The sequence below is a fragment of the Chiloscyllium plagiosum genome, unplaced genomic scaffold (genome assembly GCF_037043375.1).
Source record: "Chiloscyllium plagiosum isolate Xiang-an unplaced genomic scaffold, Cpla_swu_hap1 HiC_scaffold_37, whole genome shotgun sequence".
In the NCBI taxonomy this organism is placed as follows: domain Eukaryota; kingdom Metazoa; phylum Chordata; class Chondrichthyes; order Orectolobiformes; family Hemiscylliidae; genus Chiloscyllium; species Chiloscyllium plagiosum.
Genome location: NW_028270175.1, coordinates 50,445,685 through 50,465,774, shown reverse-complemented (window position 1 = coordinate 50,465,774; position 20,090 = coordinate 50,445,685). Strand labels below are relative to the sequence as shown.

Below are 20,090 nucleotides of genomic sequence, written 5' to 3'. Positions count from 1 at the left end.
GGGGCACCCTCTTTCGATACGATCTATTAATAGTTGTTGGAACTGACTTACCTGGCTTTAACCAAGTGGTCAAAGAATTGTAACTGTCATAGAAACTGGTATCATGGATCAAGAAGTGTAGGTAATGGAGGAGGTGTCAGTTCTGCTGGTTAAGTGCACAAAGTTGTTTAAAATGTTGCTGACTTACTTTCAGCATCATGATGACAGTAGGACACATAACTGAGATCATTGCATTGTTCAAGTTTTCCACGTTCAGAGAACTAAAGGGAAAGCTGGAGCTGGGCGTTGTGGGATGCGCTAGGAGTCAAAGGGACAAAAAAAAGTTGCGATTGATAAAAAAAAAACTTAGTCCCACTCAGACTCTGTCCTGCAGTTTTGTCTTTGCTTCTCCAAAGCCTGGGAAATTCACTTCCTCTCAGTGATCCAGCCTCTTTTCCAGCTTCTCCCCATTCCCTTGGAGACACGAAAGCATAGCTCCAGCTTTAAGTTGCTCATTTGAGCCATTGGAGCATGTGCAGAGGCTGGCTGTTTAAAGGAACACTGCCCTTCACTGCTGTTCTAATTTAAAGGGATAGAAACAATGTGTGAGACAGACTGATGTCAACCTTGAGAGCAGAGAAATCAGATCCTGATCAGAAACGAACAATAAATTACGAACTGTTCTCAATTCCTCCTGCAATATTATTGCAATAAGGACAGAGATAAACTTGTTTTACAGCCAAAGGATTCACGGATGGGAAATTCACACTTGAAAGCGATATGAGAGCCACCCAATTCCACAGGTCCTGATCATTTTGGGTAATATGGAAGGGAAAGCAGCATTCCCAGCCCAGAGAAACCATTCCCATGTTGTGCGCATGGTTGAGGATTTAACTGGTCATGTGATCTGGGAAGACACCATCATCACAGGACCAGCGTGAGGCTGTGTAAATGTGGGGAAGGAGGGAAGGAATTCACCTACCCCTCCCAGTGGGACACTCACCAACACAGTCACACTGCAGAGAGGCCGCTCACCTGCCTCATGTATGGGAAAGGGTTTACTCGAACTTGCAATCTGCTGAGGCACCAAAGAGGGCACAGAGGATTGAGACCCTTCACCTGCTCCATGTATGATAAAGGATTCATTCAAATCTCTCATCTGCAAGTACATCAGTGCATTCCCACTGGGGATAGGCCATTCACCTGCTCAGTGTGTGGAAAAGGGTTTACTCAGTCCTCTGACCAGCTGAAACACCGGAGAACTCACTCAGGGGAAAAGGTCATTCACTTGCTCCCAGTGTGGGATTAGACACACTCAAATGCCGCAGCTGCTGAGACCCCAGTGAGCCCACACAGGGGGAGAGGCCATTCAGATGCTCAGTGTGTGAGAAGGGATTGAGTGATTCATCTCTCCTCCGAGAAACCGCTGACCCCACACAGGGGAGAGGCCATTCAGATGCTCAGTGTGTGAGAGGGATTCAGTGATGCATCCTGCCTCCTGAGACCTCAGTAAGACCACACAGAGGAGAGGCCATTCAGATGCTCAGTGTGTGAGAAGGGATTCCGTGATTCATCCTTCCCCCTGAGACCCCAGCGAGGCCACACAGGGGAGAGGCCATTCAAACGCTCAATGTGCAAGAAGGGATTCAGTGATTCATCCGGCCTGCTGAGACCACACTCGGTAGAAGCTGTTTACCTCTCTGTGTGACAAGGGATTTGCTGCATCTTCAACAGGACTGAGAGACCAGTAAGTGCACACAGGGAAGTGGTCATCCCCCTGCTCCGTGTGGGGTAGAGTTCACACATCACTGCAGGACTCTGATTCTGCAGTTACTGTTCATCAGAGTCAGGACTGGACCTTGTACATGATGACACTGTTGGAGTATTGATGTGTGGCTGTTAATAACATTAACTGGGCTGGAGTTGACTGAATTCATATTGCCACTTTCTGAACCTCGGGATGTCTCTCTGGGCATAAGTCTCCACAAACAGCAATGTGACAATGAGCAGGTATCATCTGTTTTGATTTAAATTGTGACTGTAGCACTGCTGCTTCACAGCATCAGGTACAAGCTTGGAGTCCAGCCTTGGCCAACGGCCTGTGTGGAGTTCCCACATTCTCCCCATGACAGTGTGGGTCCCCTCCAGGTGATCTGGTTTCGTCCCACCGTCCAAAGATGTGATGTTCAGGTGGATCGGTTGTGCTAAATTGTCCACAGGATCCAGGAATGTGCAGACAAGGTGAATCAGCAATGGGAAATTCAGTGTTACAGGGATGGAGTGCTCTGGGCGTGATGTTCTTCAAATGATCGGTGGGGTTTGACGGGCCAATTCTTTCCTTCCACACTGTCTGGATTCTATTCTATGATTGAGGATAAAGGCTACACAGCAGGGTGTCCTTGGAGAAGGAGCATGTGGTGTTTGTCAATGCTCTCGATGCCTTTAGATAGTGCTTTATCTCCACCGCTACCCCATCCCCACAACTTTACTTTGATACAGTCCCTTCCCATTCTGTCACTTGTAATGGTTTGCTTGGCCCGTAATGGGCTTTGTTTGGAAATATTCAATTGGTTTACAAATGGTTTACTGCCGGTGATTATATATTAACAAAAACCAAAACGGTGTAATGATGATGTTGATGGTGGGAAGGTTGCTCCGCTGTATGTGATAACACTTCTGTGTAGAAGAAAAAAGAACGCTTCACAGCACACATAAACGCGAACTGAAAAGCAGTTAAAGCAAACCAAAGGTTCAGACAGGGAGGGAATGTTTCCCTGGAGTGAGTAACTGAGTAGTGATGGTGTACAGAAGTAGACATGATTTTGTTCTAAAGGGCATTTGAAATATTAAAACTTTTATATTTAGATATTCCGTGTCTTTTCTTTTAGATTTATTTATTGTGGAATAAACGTTTACATTTAAAGCAAACCAAAGTCACAAACCTTGTGTGAAAGACCTAAATGTTAAATAAAATCCATCAAACCATCCCTCACTGAAAACTGTTGTGGAAGTGCAATCGCCTGGAGAATCCCTGCCTTGCCTACTTCTTCCTACCCGGGCCCCATGGTTATGTACATACCTGGGAGATAGCAGCAGGAGGAGGCCTTTCAATCCTGCTCCACCATTCAATGGGAAGCAGCTGACCATCCAGCTCAGTCTCCTGTTCCTGCTGTGTTCCAATCCCCTTTGATGGTTTTATCTCGAAGAACTATATCTAAGCCCTCCTTTGGCTTCACTGCCTTTTGTTCCAGTGACGTTGCTGTGTTACTGTGTGGGTGTAGGCGGGAGTAATGTGATGGTGCTCTTCCTGGAGGATGCACTCAACCTCCCTCTTCATCCTGCAGTAACATCAATTGGGTTTCAGCAACTAGAGATAGAAACCGTTTCCAGGATATGGGCATCACTGACTCAGCCAGCATTTATTCCCCATTTCTCCTTACCCTTGAGAAGATGGTAGTAGGCTGCTGTCTTGTACCATTCACAGTCCATTTGGTGCAGATAGACCGACAATGCTGGGAGGGAGTGTTGCAGGATTTTGGCCGAGTGATTCTCTATCTTTGGTTCTTCAAATTCTGGTTAACTTTATGACGATCGGCACATGATGTTGAGATTTCAGTCTGCAAATCTTCACCATCTAGCACCCTGTATAAAGGAATATGTACAGATTAGAAATTCAGAGCAGACAATTCTCGTTTCTCTGGAATATTTTTCCTCTTTCTTCCCCCAAAGCTGTAACCCTCCAGCCCACTTACTCCCTCCCACCATTCTGACTCTGCTACCCCTAATGTACACCCTCCCCATTCTCACGGGAGTTGCTGATAAACCACCACTTCCCGCCCCTGGTTAGACTCTGCACCCTTTCTGGGTTCACTTCCTTTCCCTTCAGTTGCTGCAAGTCAATAATGTAACAGCAGAATGAAACAAAAGGAAACAGAAAGGGAGGTGGCAGATCCTGGACAGAAGAGGAACCTTCAGTCTGGGAGAATGGGTCAGATCCTTCTTTGTTTCCCATTGGTTGATTCCCACTATTACAATGAATTGGGGATGGAGAGTGGTCCTATATGGGTGTAGTGACACTTTGACCCCCCCCAACTGATCAATACTATAAGCAGATGCATTCTTCCTCCAGCCAATCACACAGTGTGAAATACTTTCCGCAAAGCATACTTACCCAAAACACATGCTCCAAAACCCGCCCACATTCTATACATGTATAGTGACGGGTTTCCCCACACACGTGTGGGCCCTGCTTCAGGGATTGTGGGAGTTGTAGTCCCCATGAAGCCACTGGAGCCCTGTCTCTGGAAAGAAAATGAAAAGTGTGGACTGGAGGGTGTTGTGTATAGGATCCCCATTCAGACACACAGAACATATGGACTGTCACTGGGTTTTACTGAGACATCTGCTTCCACAACCTGATTTTCTAACGTAAGGAATATATATTCAGCCAACTGGGGCATGGGGTGGTTAATAGGAGGAGATGATTTTAAGCAGAGGTGGCTCAATGGTTAGCATTGCTGACCCACAGCGTCAGGGACCTGGATTTGATTCCAACCTTAGGTGACTGTGTGGAGTTTACACGTTCTCCCCGTGTCTGTGCGAGTTTCCTCTGGGTGCTCCAGTTTCATTTCTCAGTCCAAAGATGTGCAGGTTAAGTGGATTGGCTATGCTAAATTCCCACAGTGTCCATGCCTGTGCAGGTTAATCCATTAACCATGGGAAATACAGGGAATTGGTGAGTCTGAATGGGATGCTCATTATCGGGTTGGTGTGGACTCCATGGACGAGTACTCTGTTTCTGCACTGTAGGGACTCTATTCTATTCTCATGAAGAAGAATGTACTTATCTCAATGTGCTGTGAATCTGTGGAATTCCCTATTCAAAATGCAGTGGATGCCAGGACAATGAGCAAATTTAATGCAGAGATACAGATGTTTAATTTGCAATGAGTCGAAGGGTGAGAGAGAGCAGGCGGGAAAATCCAGCTGAGACTGAGGTGAGCTCAGTCATCATGGTATTAAATGGTGGAGCTGGTTCGAAGGGCTACATTGCCTCTCCTGTGCCCAGTGCTTATCTTCTTACGGTAATAACTGGAAAGCTGAATCCAAAACTCACCACCTTCGCCAAAGGAGATTTTTGGAAAAAGCAGGATAGTCAGGTGGATTAGCGTTCCAAACTTAGATAGTGAGGAAGTATGTGGGAGATAATGATTTTGCAATTTTAAACTGAGGTGAGTTAAAAATCACACAGCAACAGGTTATAGTCCAACAAGTTTAATTGGATCATGATGAAGGAGCCACACTCCGAAAGCTAGTGTGCTTCCAATTAAACCTGTAGGACTATACCTGGCGATGTGTGATTTTTAAAATTTTGTACACCCCAGTCCAACATCGGCATCTCCAAATCATGTAAACTGAGGGGAGACAGTGATTTATGGTTTTAGACTTTGTAGTACATTCACACCGTACAGAATACTCTGTTGTGAATATCTATCCTATAATTTATCACAAAGCCAAGGTCTCTGACAATAAAAACCCAAACACCCAGGTAACATCGCCTCACCTCGTAATCTGATAAAAGACTTGTGTTAAGTCTGGTTGAATTTAGAATACAGAAGGAAAGCGGGAAGATTAAATCCAATCCCAAGATCCTGTGCTTAAACAAAGGAGACCTACAATAGGATGAGGCAGGAGTTGGCTAATGTAGACTGGAAGCAAAGACTTTAGGGTGGGACAGTTGACAGACAGTGGAGGAATATCAAAGAATTTTTCAAACTGCTCAGCAAAAGTATATATCAGTGAAAAGGGAGGACTGTAGGAAAAGGAGTAATCTGCCATGGGTGGCTAAGGAAATAAAGGAGTCTATCAAATTGAAATAGAAAACATACAAATTGGCAAAGACCAAGGAGAAACTAGGAGATTAGAAAAACTTTAAAGATCAACAGAAAGCTAGATAGGATTGGGGGAGAAAAGTGATTAGTAGCTATCCCCAGGGCCAGAATAGCAGTTTACACCGCTAGAGGGGAACCTATTATGTGGGGAACATATGGCCTCTGTAATTGTTGAAGCACTTAACTGTTACCTTCTGATCAAGTTAAAACTCACAACACACTGCAAAAGCTTATAGTCCAACAGGTTTATTTGGAAGTACAACTTGGTGATGTGTGGTTTTTAACTTTGTCCACCACGCTCCAACACCAGTTCTTCCACATCAGAATCCTGACAGACAGCCCCACTGAAACTGAAGTGCCTGTCAGATACCTGACTGAGCCACAGGGGTGTGGGGGAGGGGTATTTCGTTTAACCACAAAGTGTTGAGCTGAACTCGACTTTTTAACTGCCGTTGCCATGGAGATAATACTGAGAGACAGCCTCCACTCAAAACCAAAAACCACAAAGGTATAAGAATGGGAGCTTTACATCGGACAGGCGGGGAGTTACCTGATGCTACCTGGAGGTGTTTTGCATGTACACTATCCAGGTAACTGCCATGTCTCATCAATAAAGACTCAAAGAAGACGTCTCAGAGTTCTGTGCCTAGTTATTCCTATCCAGCAGGGTTCAGGAATATGAGTACACAGCAGTCAGTCTTCACAGTGGAGGATACGAAGAACATGCCAGTAATTGATAAGGAGATTAAGGAAGGTGAGGACCAAGAAACAACCATCATCACAAAAGCGTTAGAGCTGGGCAAGCTAATGGAGCTAAAGGTGGACACGTCTCCTTGCTCAGACGAAATACATCCCAGGGTGCTACCAGAGATAGCAGGAGAAAGAGTCAATATACTTGGAGTCAGAGCATCCTACAGCAGAGGCTGGCTCTTTGGCCCAAACTGGCCCATTCCGGCCAAAATATCCATCTATGCAAACCCGAATTCCATGCACTTGGCCAATATGCTTCTGACCCTTTCCTATCCATGTGTTTGTCCAAATGGTTTTTTTACATTTTGTTAATGTACCCACCTCAACCACTTCCACTGGCAGCTCAGTCCATATACATACCACCCTCTGTGTAAAACAGTTGCCCCTCAGGTTCCCTTTCATTCTTTCTTTAACTGATGCTTTCCAGTCCTTGATTCACTGGGCAAAAGACTGAGTGCATTCACTTTACCCATGCCTCTCATGGTCATATAGAGTTCGAGAAAAGATCCCCCCTTCTGTTTCCTCTGCTCTAAACAAACAAAATAAATCCTCGCTTGTCCAACCTCTTCCTATAACTCAGACCCCTGAGCGTGGGCAAAAATCCTTGTAAATTTCTTCTGCACTTTTTACAGTTTAATAACTGAAACCTACATTATATCCATCACATTTCCAGTATTTCCCCACGGCGCTGGAACCGACGTGACAACGCCAATGGATTACAATCCATGATCGATAATTAACTCCTTTACAACAATCCCGTTTTCATCGTTTGTTCCATGGTGCAGCTATCCTGGTCTCTTTCTGGTTGCTTGGTTAATTAAAACCTTGTCTTCATACAAAACAAATCTGTAGCTTAATTGTTCCTGGAAAATGTGCCATGTTTTTCAGACTTTTAAAAACAAACGAAATCTCTCTGCACAGTCATCACACTAACATGGACTTGACTGTGTCTCAGTATTTTTTTCCAGTCACAGTGATATTTGAAATATTCACCCACGGACAGAATACACACCTTTCGTTCCACATGAAAAGGCCAATGATATTTAGATCGGCACGGATCAAGTAACTATCAAAACTGAACATGAAATTCAATTTGAATTTCACTTCCGCAAATCCGCCATTTCAGTACCGTACAGAGAAAACAAGAAACCACCGTTAATACCGGATGGATCTTTATAAGACAATGATAGTATTAAATTGTAGTTTCCTTGTTGCCCCAATGCTTTAAATCTCAGTCTCACAATTTCTCTCTCTTGTTAACTGAAGACCAAACCAATCTCCTCACTCCTTTCCTCCACACACAGTTCTCACACTCTCTCTCCTCTCTTTGATTTCAGCTTCCTCGCTCCTGCCTGCAGGCTAAGAGCCAAAAAAAAGGGGGTGGCACGTTGGCACTGTTGCCCCACAGCACTAGGGTCCCAGGTTCGATTCCAGCCTTGGGTGACTGTGTGTGTGGAGTTTGCACGTTCTCCCCGTGTCTGCGTGGGTTTCCTCCGGTTTTCTCCCACAATCCAAAGATGCGCAGGTCAGGTGAATCGGCCATGGGAAATGGGTCTGGGTGGGTTACTCTTCCGGCGGTCGGTGTGGACTGGTTGGGCCGAAGGGCCTGTTTCCACACTGTAGGAAATCTAATCTAATCAAGTCTATGACTCTGACTCGGAGCCTCCTGGGTGTTGGTGAATCCTCCTCCCATTTCCCAGGGTTTCCTTCCTGGTCAGACCCAAACTTATTTATTTCCCCCAACACGGACCCTCTGATAAGAACCAGCCTGCACACACTGGCCAAATCATATCTGGTTGAACTAAAATGAACCAAATTAGAACTTTAATTGCAGGCCCATCCTTGTTCCTTTCCATAACATTCCTGAATCTTCACACGAGTTCTGATAACTTTCTGCAAAATGCTCCCCCCACTGATACGCCGACCACTTGTCACGATACCAGGGCTGGGACCATTCCTCTGGGTCCTGTTCTCAGAGGGAGGAAGGGAGGGAGCAGCTAATGACAGATTAATCCCACACATCCACAGCCTCCCTCCCTGGCACTGACCCATACTGCACATACGCCAACAATTGGCCAGCACTGCGCCCGTGCACTGGTTGCCCCTCCTACAGAGGTAAAAACAATGACTGCAGATGCTAGAAACCAGATTCTGGATCAGTGGTGCTGGAAGAGCACAACAATTCAGGCAGCATCCGAGGACAGTCCTCGGATTTTGCCTGTCCTCAGATGCTGCCTGAATTGCTGTGCTCTTCCAGCACCACTAATCCAGAATCCAGCCCCTCCTACAGAGCATGCTCCAGATCACACAGGAGCCTGGGTGATTGACAGCATCTGCTGCCCAATAGGATGGAGGGGGCGGGGCTGGAGGACTGGGTCAATGGGATTGTAAACAATGAATGAATGTGGAGGACACTGGGGGATGGACAGGTCAGTGAGGGACAGGAGCAGTGCAGCAGCAGGAGGGGATCCTGGGCAAACTGAGCAATGGGAGAAACTACAGGAAGATTCAGTTTGGAGGCTCAGGCAGGGACAGTTGGGAGTTTGGGCATGTTTTCCAATCAGCCTCTTCAAAGATGCTGTGACTCAACTTTGAACCCAAACCTCATGGCTCAGAGGTAAGGACACTACCACCGTTTCCTGGTGAGATAGTGGAATGAAGGGAAGATTTTCTCAGTCTCACTCACATGGAAACTCCATGAGCTCCTCCCACTTACTGTCTACGGTGGGGATGGAGGAGACAGAGCAGACGGAAGGGACTGCCTTTTAAAACGAACTAACCGGCATTGGTGATATTAACAAGATTCAAGACACAGTCACTAACACAAAGCTGGTGTACATGAACTTTATCCAGAATATTAACAGCTATAATTGGGTGACGCAGACCCCAATGTACAGAGTTAAGTCCTGGGTATTAATAACGGCTTTGTGTGTGAGAAATCACCTCTCATGAACATGAGTCAACTTTTTTGAAGAAGTAATAAAGAGGATTGATGAGGGCAAAGCGGTGGAAACGATCTACATGGACTTCAGTACGGTGCTCAACAAGGTGTCCCATGGGAGACTGGTTAGCAAGGTTAGATCTCACAGAAGATAGAGAAAACTAGCCATTTGGATACAAAACTGGCTCAAAGGTAGAAGACAGAGGGTGGTGGTGGAAGGTTGCTTTTCGGGTTGGAGACCTGTGACCAGTGGAGTGCCACAAAGTATTGGTGCTGGATCCACTAATTTTCATCATTTATATAAATGATTTGGATGTGAATATAAAAAGTATTAGTAAGATGACACCAAAATTGGAGGTGTAGTGGACAGTGAAGAGGATTACCTCAGATTACAACAGGATCTTGATCAGAGGGTCGAATGTGCTGAGGACTGGCAGTTAGAGTTTAATTTAGATAAATGTGAGGTGCTTCATTTTGGAAAAGCAAATATTAGCAGGGTGTATACACTTAATGATATAGTTCTCGGAAGTGTTCCTGAACAAAGAGACCTTGGAATGCAGGTTCACAGCTCCTTGAAAGCAATCGCAGGTAGATAGGATAGTGAAGGTGTTTAGTATGCTTTCCTTTATTGGTCAGAGTACCAAGTACAGGAGTTGGGAGGTCATGTTGCGGCTCTACAGGACATTGGTTAGGTCACTCTTGGAATATTGTATGCAATTCTGGTCTCCTTCCTATCAAAACAATATTGTGAAACTTGAAAGTGGCCAGAATAGTATTACAAGCATGTTGCCAGGGTTGGAGTATTTGATCTACAGGGAATACACCGTTTTCCCTGGAGTGTCAGATGCTGATGGGTGACCTTATAGAGGTTTATAAGATCAGAAGGGGCATGGATAGGGTAAATACACAAGGTCTTTTCCCTGCGGTTGGGGTGGAGGCACGATGGGGTGTGGGAGACCGAGGCGGGGGGAGAAACCGACAGGCGAGGGATACAGTTATTTTATAGATCTGCAACACAACCCTGTTCCTGTTTTCTCTCTGTCCCCTTCAATCCCTCTGAAGAGCTCAGAACAAGTGCATAGTCCCTGGAAAGTAGAGCTTCAGGGTGACCAAGTGCTGAAGGTTGCATTTGGGACGCTGACCTTTATTGGTCTGTGCATTTATCAATAAATGGACCTGGGTTCAATTCCACTGTCCTTGATTCATGTCTGTGGTCAAAGACGTGCCTGTCTCTGACCCTGACTAGTGGATCCCCTGTCACTATAGCTCTGCCATTCTCCCTCCTCCCGTATGTGCAGCGGAGTTATCTGTGGTGTCATGAACCTGGCTGTTGCTGATTTCCCCTGAGAGTCCACCCCACCTGTTCCCAACCTTATAGATTCCCAAGCGGTGCACAATATCTGTTTGAGAAGGGGAATGATCACTGGGGAGTCCTGCACTTCCTTCCTGAGCCTTTTACTTGATCTGATGGTCACCCATTCCCTTTCTGCCTGTGTAACTCTCCCCTGCAGTGTGACTAACTCACTAACCGTGCTGTCCATAACATTCTCAGTATTGCTCCACAGTGAGTCCACTCTCAGCTATAGGTCTGAAAAACAGTTTCTCAGTAGCTGCAGATGGACACACTGCCTGCACACATAGCCGTCACGGACACTGGAAGCATCCCTTATGTCCCACATTGTGCAAGAGGAGCACACCATGGGTCTGAGGTCTCCTGTAACAACATCTCTCTACATTCATCTAGTTACTCCCATTAAGAGAATTTAAATGAGTGAGCAACCTTCCTTCACTTCAAACATGCCCATTATACTAAAAAAAATCTTTACTTAAGCTGATCTGTTGTACTTTTAAAAACTTAAATACTCCGCAATTAAATACTGACCAATTGGCTATTCCCATTGGGACTGTGAATTTCTGAATGGCCTGAAGTAAAACGGAGTTTCAGCTTCACCTTCTCCCTGTCTCACCTCACTCTGTTTACATCCAACTCCAAAACACTCTCATTGATCCAAGCAGCCCTCGCAGTGCAGCCCTGTCATTTTCAATGTCTGCTCACACCTACACTGCCCTCAGCCTCCTGTACTGTTCCAATGCATCTCAATGGGAGCTCAGGAAAGCATCTCATTTTTCAATTCAGCCCTTTGTATCCCCAGAGTCAACATGGACTTCAGCAGTTTCGGAATGAAAAGACAGTTGTCAGAATCTGGAACGTTCCACCTGAAATGGTGCTGGAATTTGAGTCCACAAGGAATTTCAATGAGAAGTTTGTAGGGAATTGGAAGTAGGGAGTTTACAGGTTAACATCATAAAGTGGATGATTGGGACTAAATCTGACAGTTCCTGCAAAGAGACGAGGTGTAATTTGGATAAATCTGTGCTCTCTCTCAGGCCAATACCTCCTTCCACAGCTACAGGGCCAAGAATTAAACACATACCCCAAGGGTGATCCAACCATAAACTTAAACATCGTTCTGCTTTTTGCTTGACAAAAATAATGAAAATATTTTTCCCACAGACAGAACAGACAAACCTTTCTCCTTTCACAGTTAAATGCCAATGATATTCAGATCGTGATGACTCTGTGGACTGTAGAAACTTGCTTTTGAGATCACAGTCTCAATTATTCTCAATTAAGATCCTATAAAATGAATTCACAAAACAAAGCTCATAGTCAGTGCAAGATGAATAGTGAAGGCAAACACTTCTTTTGGTAGGTGTTGGATGCTCCTCTTCAAATCGCACCGTCCCCACCCAGGAAGAGGACACGTGCATGCTCCTTGCTGTACCTTGGCCCCAGATAAAGATGGCAGCCATAACCCAGCACCTCTCACTGCCTGAGGCCCAAGCCATCTTCCACTTTGCTGCAAATGTGGGACCAGGAGTTTCTAATTCAGACTAACGACCTGCACAGAGTGTCACTCAACCCTTCCAGTCTACACTGATACATTTCATCCAGTTTCTGTTGCCACTCTCCCCTTTCCCGTTTCCTCCTCCTGCACACACCAAGGGTCATCACGAGTCCAGTGACCCTTCCTCAGAACCGATGGCAGCTGGGAAAATTAGAATCCCCACAGGAAACAGGCTCTTCGGCCCAACAATTCCACACCCACCCAGACCCATTCCCCTACCCTATTACTCACCATTTCCCCGGACTAATGCACATCCCTGAACACTACGGGAAATTTAGCTGGGCCAATTCTCCTAACCTGCATATCTTTGGACTATAGGAGATAGGGGTTAAAGAGTAAATAATAAGTGGGGACAGATCCCAAAGAAAGATTGGAACATTTGGAAAGACAAAAGAGTGGATAACGATCCGGCTGGGAGGGCGGAAAGCTGTTAATGGAGGAGACAGGAACCTGGTAGCATCTCAGTAGCGGTGGTGGAAATGGCGGCTGATGATCTACGTTGTGTTGCAAAAAAAAAACCCGGATCATCCAGTTGCCCGCCACTTTAACACACAAGACTGTTCCATGGCCAACATCTCTGTCTCATGCTTACTGCAGTGTTCCAGTGAAGCTTGATGCAAGCTGGCAGAACACTCCAGAACATACCAAATGGCCTCCGATTTCAAGGACTGCAATTTCCCCTCCCGTGTATCTCCTCCACTTCCCACACCACTGCCCTTGGCACCCACATCTCCAACTGCAAAAAGTATGGAATCCCCCTAGTTCTCACCTTCCACCCAGATACAATGCATCATCGTCTGCCATTTCCACCAACTACAATCAGACCTCACTACCAGAGATATATTTCCCTCCCCACCCCTCCCACATCCAACAGAGATTTTCCTGCACATCCAAACACCTCACCTTTTGTGTCCTTTGCTCTCGATGCGGTCTCCTCCACAGTGGGGAGTCAGGATGCCAACTTGTGGAACATTTCAGGGAACATGCACCAACCAACCCCACCGCCCTGTGGCCAACCACTTCAGCTACCCCCCTCTGCCGCCACGCTGCCAAGGACAGGCAATTCCTGGATGTCATCCACCCCCAAATCTGAGCCACCCGACGCCTGGAGGAAGAACACCTCATCTTCCACCTTGGGACCTTTCAACCACATGGCATCAAGGTTTCCTCATCTCCTCTCCCCCACCTCATCACAGATTCAACCCTCCAACTCGGCACTGGCCTCTTGAACTGTCTCACCTGTCCATCATCCTTCCCAATTATCCATTCCACTCTCTCACCACTACCACATCTACTGGATTAGTGATGCTGGAAGAGCACAGCAGTTCAGGCAGCATCCAAGGAGCTTTGAAATCGACGTTTTGGGCAAAAAAACCTTCATCAGGAAGGGCTTTTGCCTGAAACGCCGATTTCAAAGCTCCTCGGATGCTGCCTGAACTGCTGTGCTCTTCCAGCACCACTAATCCAGAATCCGGTTTCCAGCATCTGCAGTCATTGTTTTTACTACCCCATCTACATCTACCTAGTCTCTTCCTAGCTCCCTTCCCCCCAACCCCACACACACCTCCCTATTTATCTCTCAGCCAGCTTCCCCCACTCCCACATTTCTGATGAAGTGCTGACATGCCCAATATGTCGATTCTCCTGTTCTTTGGATGCTGCCTGAATTGCTGTGCTTTTCCAGCGCCACACTTTAAAGCAAGCTGGAAGAACAACACCTCATCTCCCACTCGGGGACCCTGAAATCCTCTGGCTTCAACATTGAATTCAATAATTTTAGGTCCTGAACTCTCCCACGTTCTAGTTTCTTTGCCCCTACCTCACATACCAGGCCTTGTTATTACATAGCCTGCTATTACACACTACCTATGGATAACCACTAACAGTCCCCATAAACAGCTATTTACTCTCCCCCAGCCAGGTTGATATCCACTCCTTTGTCCAACTGCTCCGATCTCTCTCTCTTTGGACTTTATCCCCACCTATCATTTACTCCTTAACCTCTACCTTCTGCATATAAACCAATAGTTTTTTCTCAGTAATATCAGTACCTGAGGAAGCGACACCGGATCCAAAGTGCGAATTGATTTCTCTTCACAGATGCTGTCAGATCTGCGGAGCTTTTCCAGTACCTTGAGGTTGTTGTGTGTGATTTACAGCATCCGCAGTTCTTTTGGTTTTAATTTACCCCAAGTATTTCTTTCAGGTCTAGCAGACTGAAACAGTGTTTATCAACCCTCCCAATCCACACTAACTCCATCTCTCTCCCAGTCCCTCACACTCATTGAGACCCCTCCCCCCCTCACAGTGACACTGTGCCTGCAAAGCTCATGGTCAGGTGATGGCCCGCTGGACCCACCCCTCATTCACTCCCATTGGCTGGAGGATCACGCCAACTGTCCTATTGGTCTGAAGCTGTGTCAATCAGCCAAGCTCCATTGTGACATAAGTGGTGGGATCCTCCCAGGTGCATCAGAGGCTGAGGGATGACCTCAAAGGTTTATTAAATCATGAGGGGCATGGGTAGGATAAATAGACAAGGTATCATCCCTGGGATGGAGGAGTCCAGAGCGAGAGGGCATAGGTTTAAGATGAGAAGGGAAAGACTTAAAATGGATCTGAGGGGCAATTTCTTTCACACTGGAGTTGGTGCGTGGATGGAATCTTCTCTCGGGAAGTTGAGGAGGTTGGTACAATTATACCATTTGGCATCTGGATGGGTATATGAATAGTAAGAGAGCAGAGGGATATGTGCCAAGTGTTGGCAAATGGGACGAGATTAGGTTGGGATATCTGGTCGGCATAGACCAGTTTAACCAAAGAGTGTGTTTTCATGCTGTACATGTCTATGGCTCTGTCCTGTGATGAATGGGACAGTATCTCAGATCACAGGGGCTGGGGGGTATTCAGCCTAATGGGGCTGTACACACTCCCTCTGGAAATGGTGCCAGTCAGTCCCAACTCACCTTTCATTTGGACATAGCCCTCCAAATCCTTCCTTTAAAAAGGAAAATTGCAAATTTGTTTTGACAATAACGACTGAATCTGCATCCAGCTGTCGATCAAACTGTTCCAGATGCTCAGAACTTACTGAGTAAAATAATCTTCACGTTTTTACCCTGCATTATTTGCCAGTTACCTGAAAGTCGTTCATAAAAATTGTGACAATGTTAATAATTTCTCATGCTGTCTCTCTGTAAATTAATTTTCCTAGAAACAATTCTGCTCCTGGTCGAAATCACTGCTTAACCTTTTCAGCTCCAAGGAGAATTTTCTGATCTTTTGCTAACTCTCCAGAAAAGAGAAACCGATCTTAATTTTAATTTATTAGTGCCATAGAAATGTATAGCACAGAAACAGACCCCTTGGTCCAACTTGTCCATGCCCACCAGATATCCTGAATTAATCTCATCCCATTTGCCAGGACTTGCCTCATATTCTTCTCAAACTTGCCTAATCACATATCCAATCAGATGCCTTTTAAATGTTGCAATTGTACCAGCCTCCACACTTTCTCTGGCTGCTAATTCCACATACACATACCATGTTCAGTTTGAAAACATTGCCCTTCACATCCCTTTTAAATCTTTTCCCTCACACCTTAAGCCTGTGCTCTCTGGTTTTGGACCCACCTAATGTGGGAAAAAGACTCTGGCTGTTCACCCTAACCATGTCCCTCACGAGTGTATCAACCACTGAGTTCACCTCTCACATCCGATGCCCCAGGGAAAACAGCCTCTTCCTATATCTCAAACTCTCAACCCTGGCAACATCTATGTGCATCTTTTCTGAATCCTTTCCTGTTCCACAACATCATTCCTATAGCGGGGAGACCAGGACTGAAAGCAGAATTCGAGAAGTAGCTGAATCAATGCTCTGTACAGCCCCAAAATAATGTCACAACTCCTATACTCAATACAAAACACCTTCTTCACTAGCCTAAGATTCCCACTTTCAAGGAAGTGTGAACTGCATTCCAAGGTCTCTTTGTTCAGCAACACTTCCCACGACCTCCTCATTAAGTGTACAAGCCCTGCTCTAATTTGCTTTTCCAAAATGCAGAACCTCATATTTATCAAAATTAAACCCATCTGCCACCCCTTAGCCCATTTGATTGAAGTCCCATTGTACTGAGGTAACCTTCTTCACTGTCCATTACATCTCCAATTTTGGTGTCTAGTGTAAACATACTAACCATACCTCATATATTCACATAGAAATCATCGATATAAAATGACAAAAAGCAGTGGACCCAGCACCCATCCTGACAGCATATTTCTCACACAGTTGTTGGGTTGACTAAGTTGTTGGCATGGACGGTACGGACTGTGGGTCTGTTTCCATGTTATACATCTCTATGACCTTCTAGACAATTCTGTATCTAAATAGCTAGTCCTCCCTGTATTCTACAGTCTCAAGCTTGCTAACCTGTCTGTTATGTAGAACCTTGTGTCTTCCTGGAGTCCAAGTTAGTGACTTCCATATACAAAGCCTCTCCCTCATCACGTCTTGCCTTTCCAATTACATGTAAATCATGTCTCCGAGAATCACATCCAACAACTTCTCTGCCACTGATTTCAGGCTCACTGGTCTATTGTTCCCTGGCCTTTCCTTCCCACCTTTCTCAAATAATTGCGCCCATCTTCCAGCACCTCACCTGTGACTATCAATGACACAAATATTTCAGCGAGGGGTCCAGCAAATACTTCCCTAGATTCCCACAAAGTTCTGGGTCACACCTGAGCAGGTCCCAGGGATTATTCCACCTTGCGGCTACCATTTAAGACATCCAGTACCCCCTCCTCTGTAATACGGACATTTATCACGTTATCACTATTTATTTCTCCAAACACTCTAGCTGCCACATCCTCAAGAATCTCATATAGAATCTCTCCCACCTCCTGCAGTTCCACAGACAGCCTTGATGATTTTTGCGGGTACCTATTCTCTGCCTGGTTACTCGTTTGTCCTTAGTGTATTTGTACAATCACTTTGGATTCTCCTTAAACCTATTTCCTAAAGCTATCTCATGTCCCATTTTTGCCCTCATGGTTTACCTCGAGAATACTCCAACTGCCCCTACACTCCTCTAGGGAGTCACACAAACCCAGCTGTCTGTACCTGCCATATCCCTCCTTCATTTTCTTGACCAGGCCTTCAACTTCTCTCGACAGGCAGCATTCTCTACACCTACTAGCCTTGGCTTTAACAGGAACATACTGTCTATGTACTCTCATCGTCGCAGGCCTATAGAGGCAATGGCAGATGAGGACAGAGAAGCAATCATTCTCAGTAAAAAGTTTATGTTGGGAAAGATAACAGCCTAAAGGTACATGGGTCTCCTGGCCTTGATGGAATGCATCCCAGGGAAAAAAAAGAAATGGCTGGGGGGAGGGGGGGCAGGTGGAATAGCTAATACAACTCGTGAAAATTCACTAAAATTTGTTGGATTCTGGGATGGTTTTGACAGAATGGAAGCTGCCAATGTGGTGCCACTATTTTTCAAAAAGGACCCGTTAGCGTAACTTCTTTAGTGGAGAAAATGTTTGAATCTCTCAAGGAAGTAGTGGTGAGATATCTGGGTAGAAATTGTCTCATTGAGCAGACACAGCATGGATTCATGAAAGGCAGGTCATGTATAACACATTTACTGAAATTATTTGAAGATACGACGAGCGCGTTGGACAAGGCGGACTCGGTGGATGTGGTGTATCTGGATTTCCAGAAGGTATTCGATAAGTTGCAACACAAAAGGCTGCTGTATAAGGTAAAGATGCATGGCATTGTGGGTAATTATAATTGATACAGGATCGGTTAACCAACAAAAAATAAAGAATGGGGATAAACAGGTGTTTAGATTACTGTTGGTACTACAACTGTTTATAATTTACACAAGTGTTTTGGCGTTGAGGACCAAGTGTACGGTGTCAGAGTTCACATTTGATACGAAGATAAGGGAGAGCAATGTCTGCAGAGGCCACTGTCAGTCTGCACAGGGATACAGATAGGTTAAGTGAGTGGGTAAGAATCTGGTGGATGGAGGACAATGTTGGGAAATGTGAGGTTATCCATTTTAGTTGGACTAACAGCAAACTGATGACAAAATGGTGAAAACGTGCAGCAGGCTGCTGTACAGAGGGAGCTGGGTGTCCTTGTGCATGAATCACAGAAAGTTGGTTTGCAGGTGCAGTAGGTAATTAAGACAGTGAAGGGAATATTGTCCTTCATTGCTAGAGGGATGGTTATGCTGCAGCTGTACAGGGTGCTGGGAAGGCCACACCTGGAGTACTGTGTACAGGTTTGGTCCCCTTACATTAGCAAGGATGTACTGGCACAGGAGGTTCACTAGCTTGAGTTGGGAGTTGAGTGGGTTGGCGTATGTGGAGAGATTGAGAAAACTGGTTCTATAGTCATTGTAATTTAGAAGAATGGGAAGTTGGAGAGGAAAAAATAAAACTTTGAAGGAAGTAGATAAGGCAGAAACAGGGAGGTTATTTCCACTGGGGGCGGGTCAAACTAGAGCATAACCTCAAAATAAGTAAAGCAATTTAGGACTGAGTTCAGGCGGAGCTTCTTCAGGTAAAGGGTTGTGAATCTGTGGAATTCCCTGCCGAGTGCAGCATTTGACGTTATCAACTTGAACGCCTTGAAGGCAAAATGTAGATTTGTGAGCAGGAAAGGAATAAAGGGCTATGGTGAGAGAGCAGGAATGTGGAGCTGAGGCCATGAAAAGATCAGCCCTGATCTTGTGGATGGCAGAGCAGGCTTGAGGGGCCAGATGGCTTACTCCTGCTCTTATTCCTTATGTTCTCATGTTCCCACTTTCCAGCTGTCTCTTTCCCTGGTAATAACCTTCCGCAAACAAATTTTGAAAGTGCTTGCCTTGTGCTGTCAAAATTGGCCTTTGTCTAATTTAGAACCTTAACTTTTAGATCTGGTCTATTATTTTCTGTAACTATTTTAAAACTAGTAGAATTATCAGAGAATCCCGACAGTGTGGAATAAGACCATTCATCTCATCACATCGACACTGACCCTCAGAGCCGCCTAACCTTCCCCTGCAATGTTGCATTTCCCAGGGCCACCCTGCACATCCCTGAACTCTGTGGGCAATTCAGCCTGGATAATCCACCCAACCTACACATCCCTGAACTCTGTGGGCAATTCAGCCTGGATAATCCACCCAACCTACACATCCCTGAACATGTGGGCAGTTCAGCCTGGATAATCCACCCAACCTGCACATCCCTGAACTCTGTGGGCAATTCAGCCTGGATAATCCACCCAACCTGCACATCCCTGAACACTGTGGCAATTCAGCCAGGATAATCGAACCTACCCAGCATATCTTTGCACTGTGGGAGGAAACCAGAGCACCCAGATGAAACCCACGCAGACAACCCCAATAAGGAGATCATCCATTCCTTATTTCCCAGTTCCACCCAAATAACTTCACTGGACGTACTCCCAGGAATGTCCTCCCTAAGCACAACCATAATGCTGTCCCTAATCAAAAATGCCACTCCCCCTCCTCTTGTCCTCCTTTCTATTCTTCCTATAGCATCTATACCCGGAAACATTAAGCTGCTAGTCCTTTCTATAATACCCATGATATCCCAG

At 45.6% G+C, this 20,090-nt stretch overlaps 1 protein-coding gene across 5 annotated transcripts in view; it reads right to left on the bottom strand.

Moving 5' to 3' along the window:
• LOC122552119 (uncharacterized) overlaps window positions 1-20,090 on the bottom strand; it is a 41,493-nt gene that overhangs the window by 7,227 nt on the left and 14,176 nt on the right. For 2 of the 5 annotated variants that reach the window (XM_087980160.1, XM_087980161.1), the window contains 2 exons: window positions 4,151-4,280; window positions 3,420-3,621 (listed from right to left, as the gene is read on the bottom strand). In XM_087980160.1, the coding sequence (XP_087836286.1) occupies window positions 3,420-3,468 (49 nt within the window). In that variant the 5' untranslated portion in view covers window positions 3,469-3,621; window positions 4,151-4,280. Of the gene's footprint in view, window positions 1-2,862; window positions 3,622-4,150; window positions 4,281-20,090 lie in introns of those variants that run through there. The other 3 variants (XR_015753383.1, XM_087980163.1, XM_087980162.1) reach the window with 3 other exon arrangements.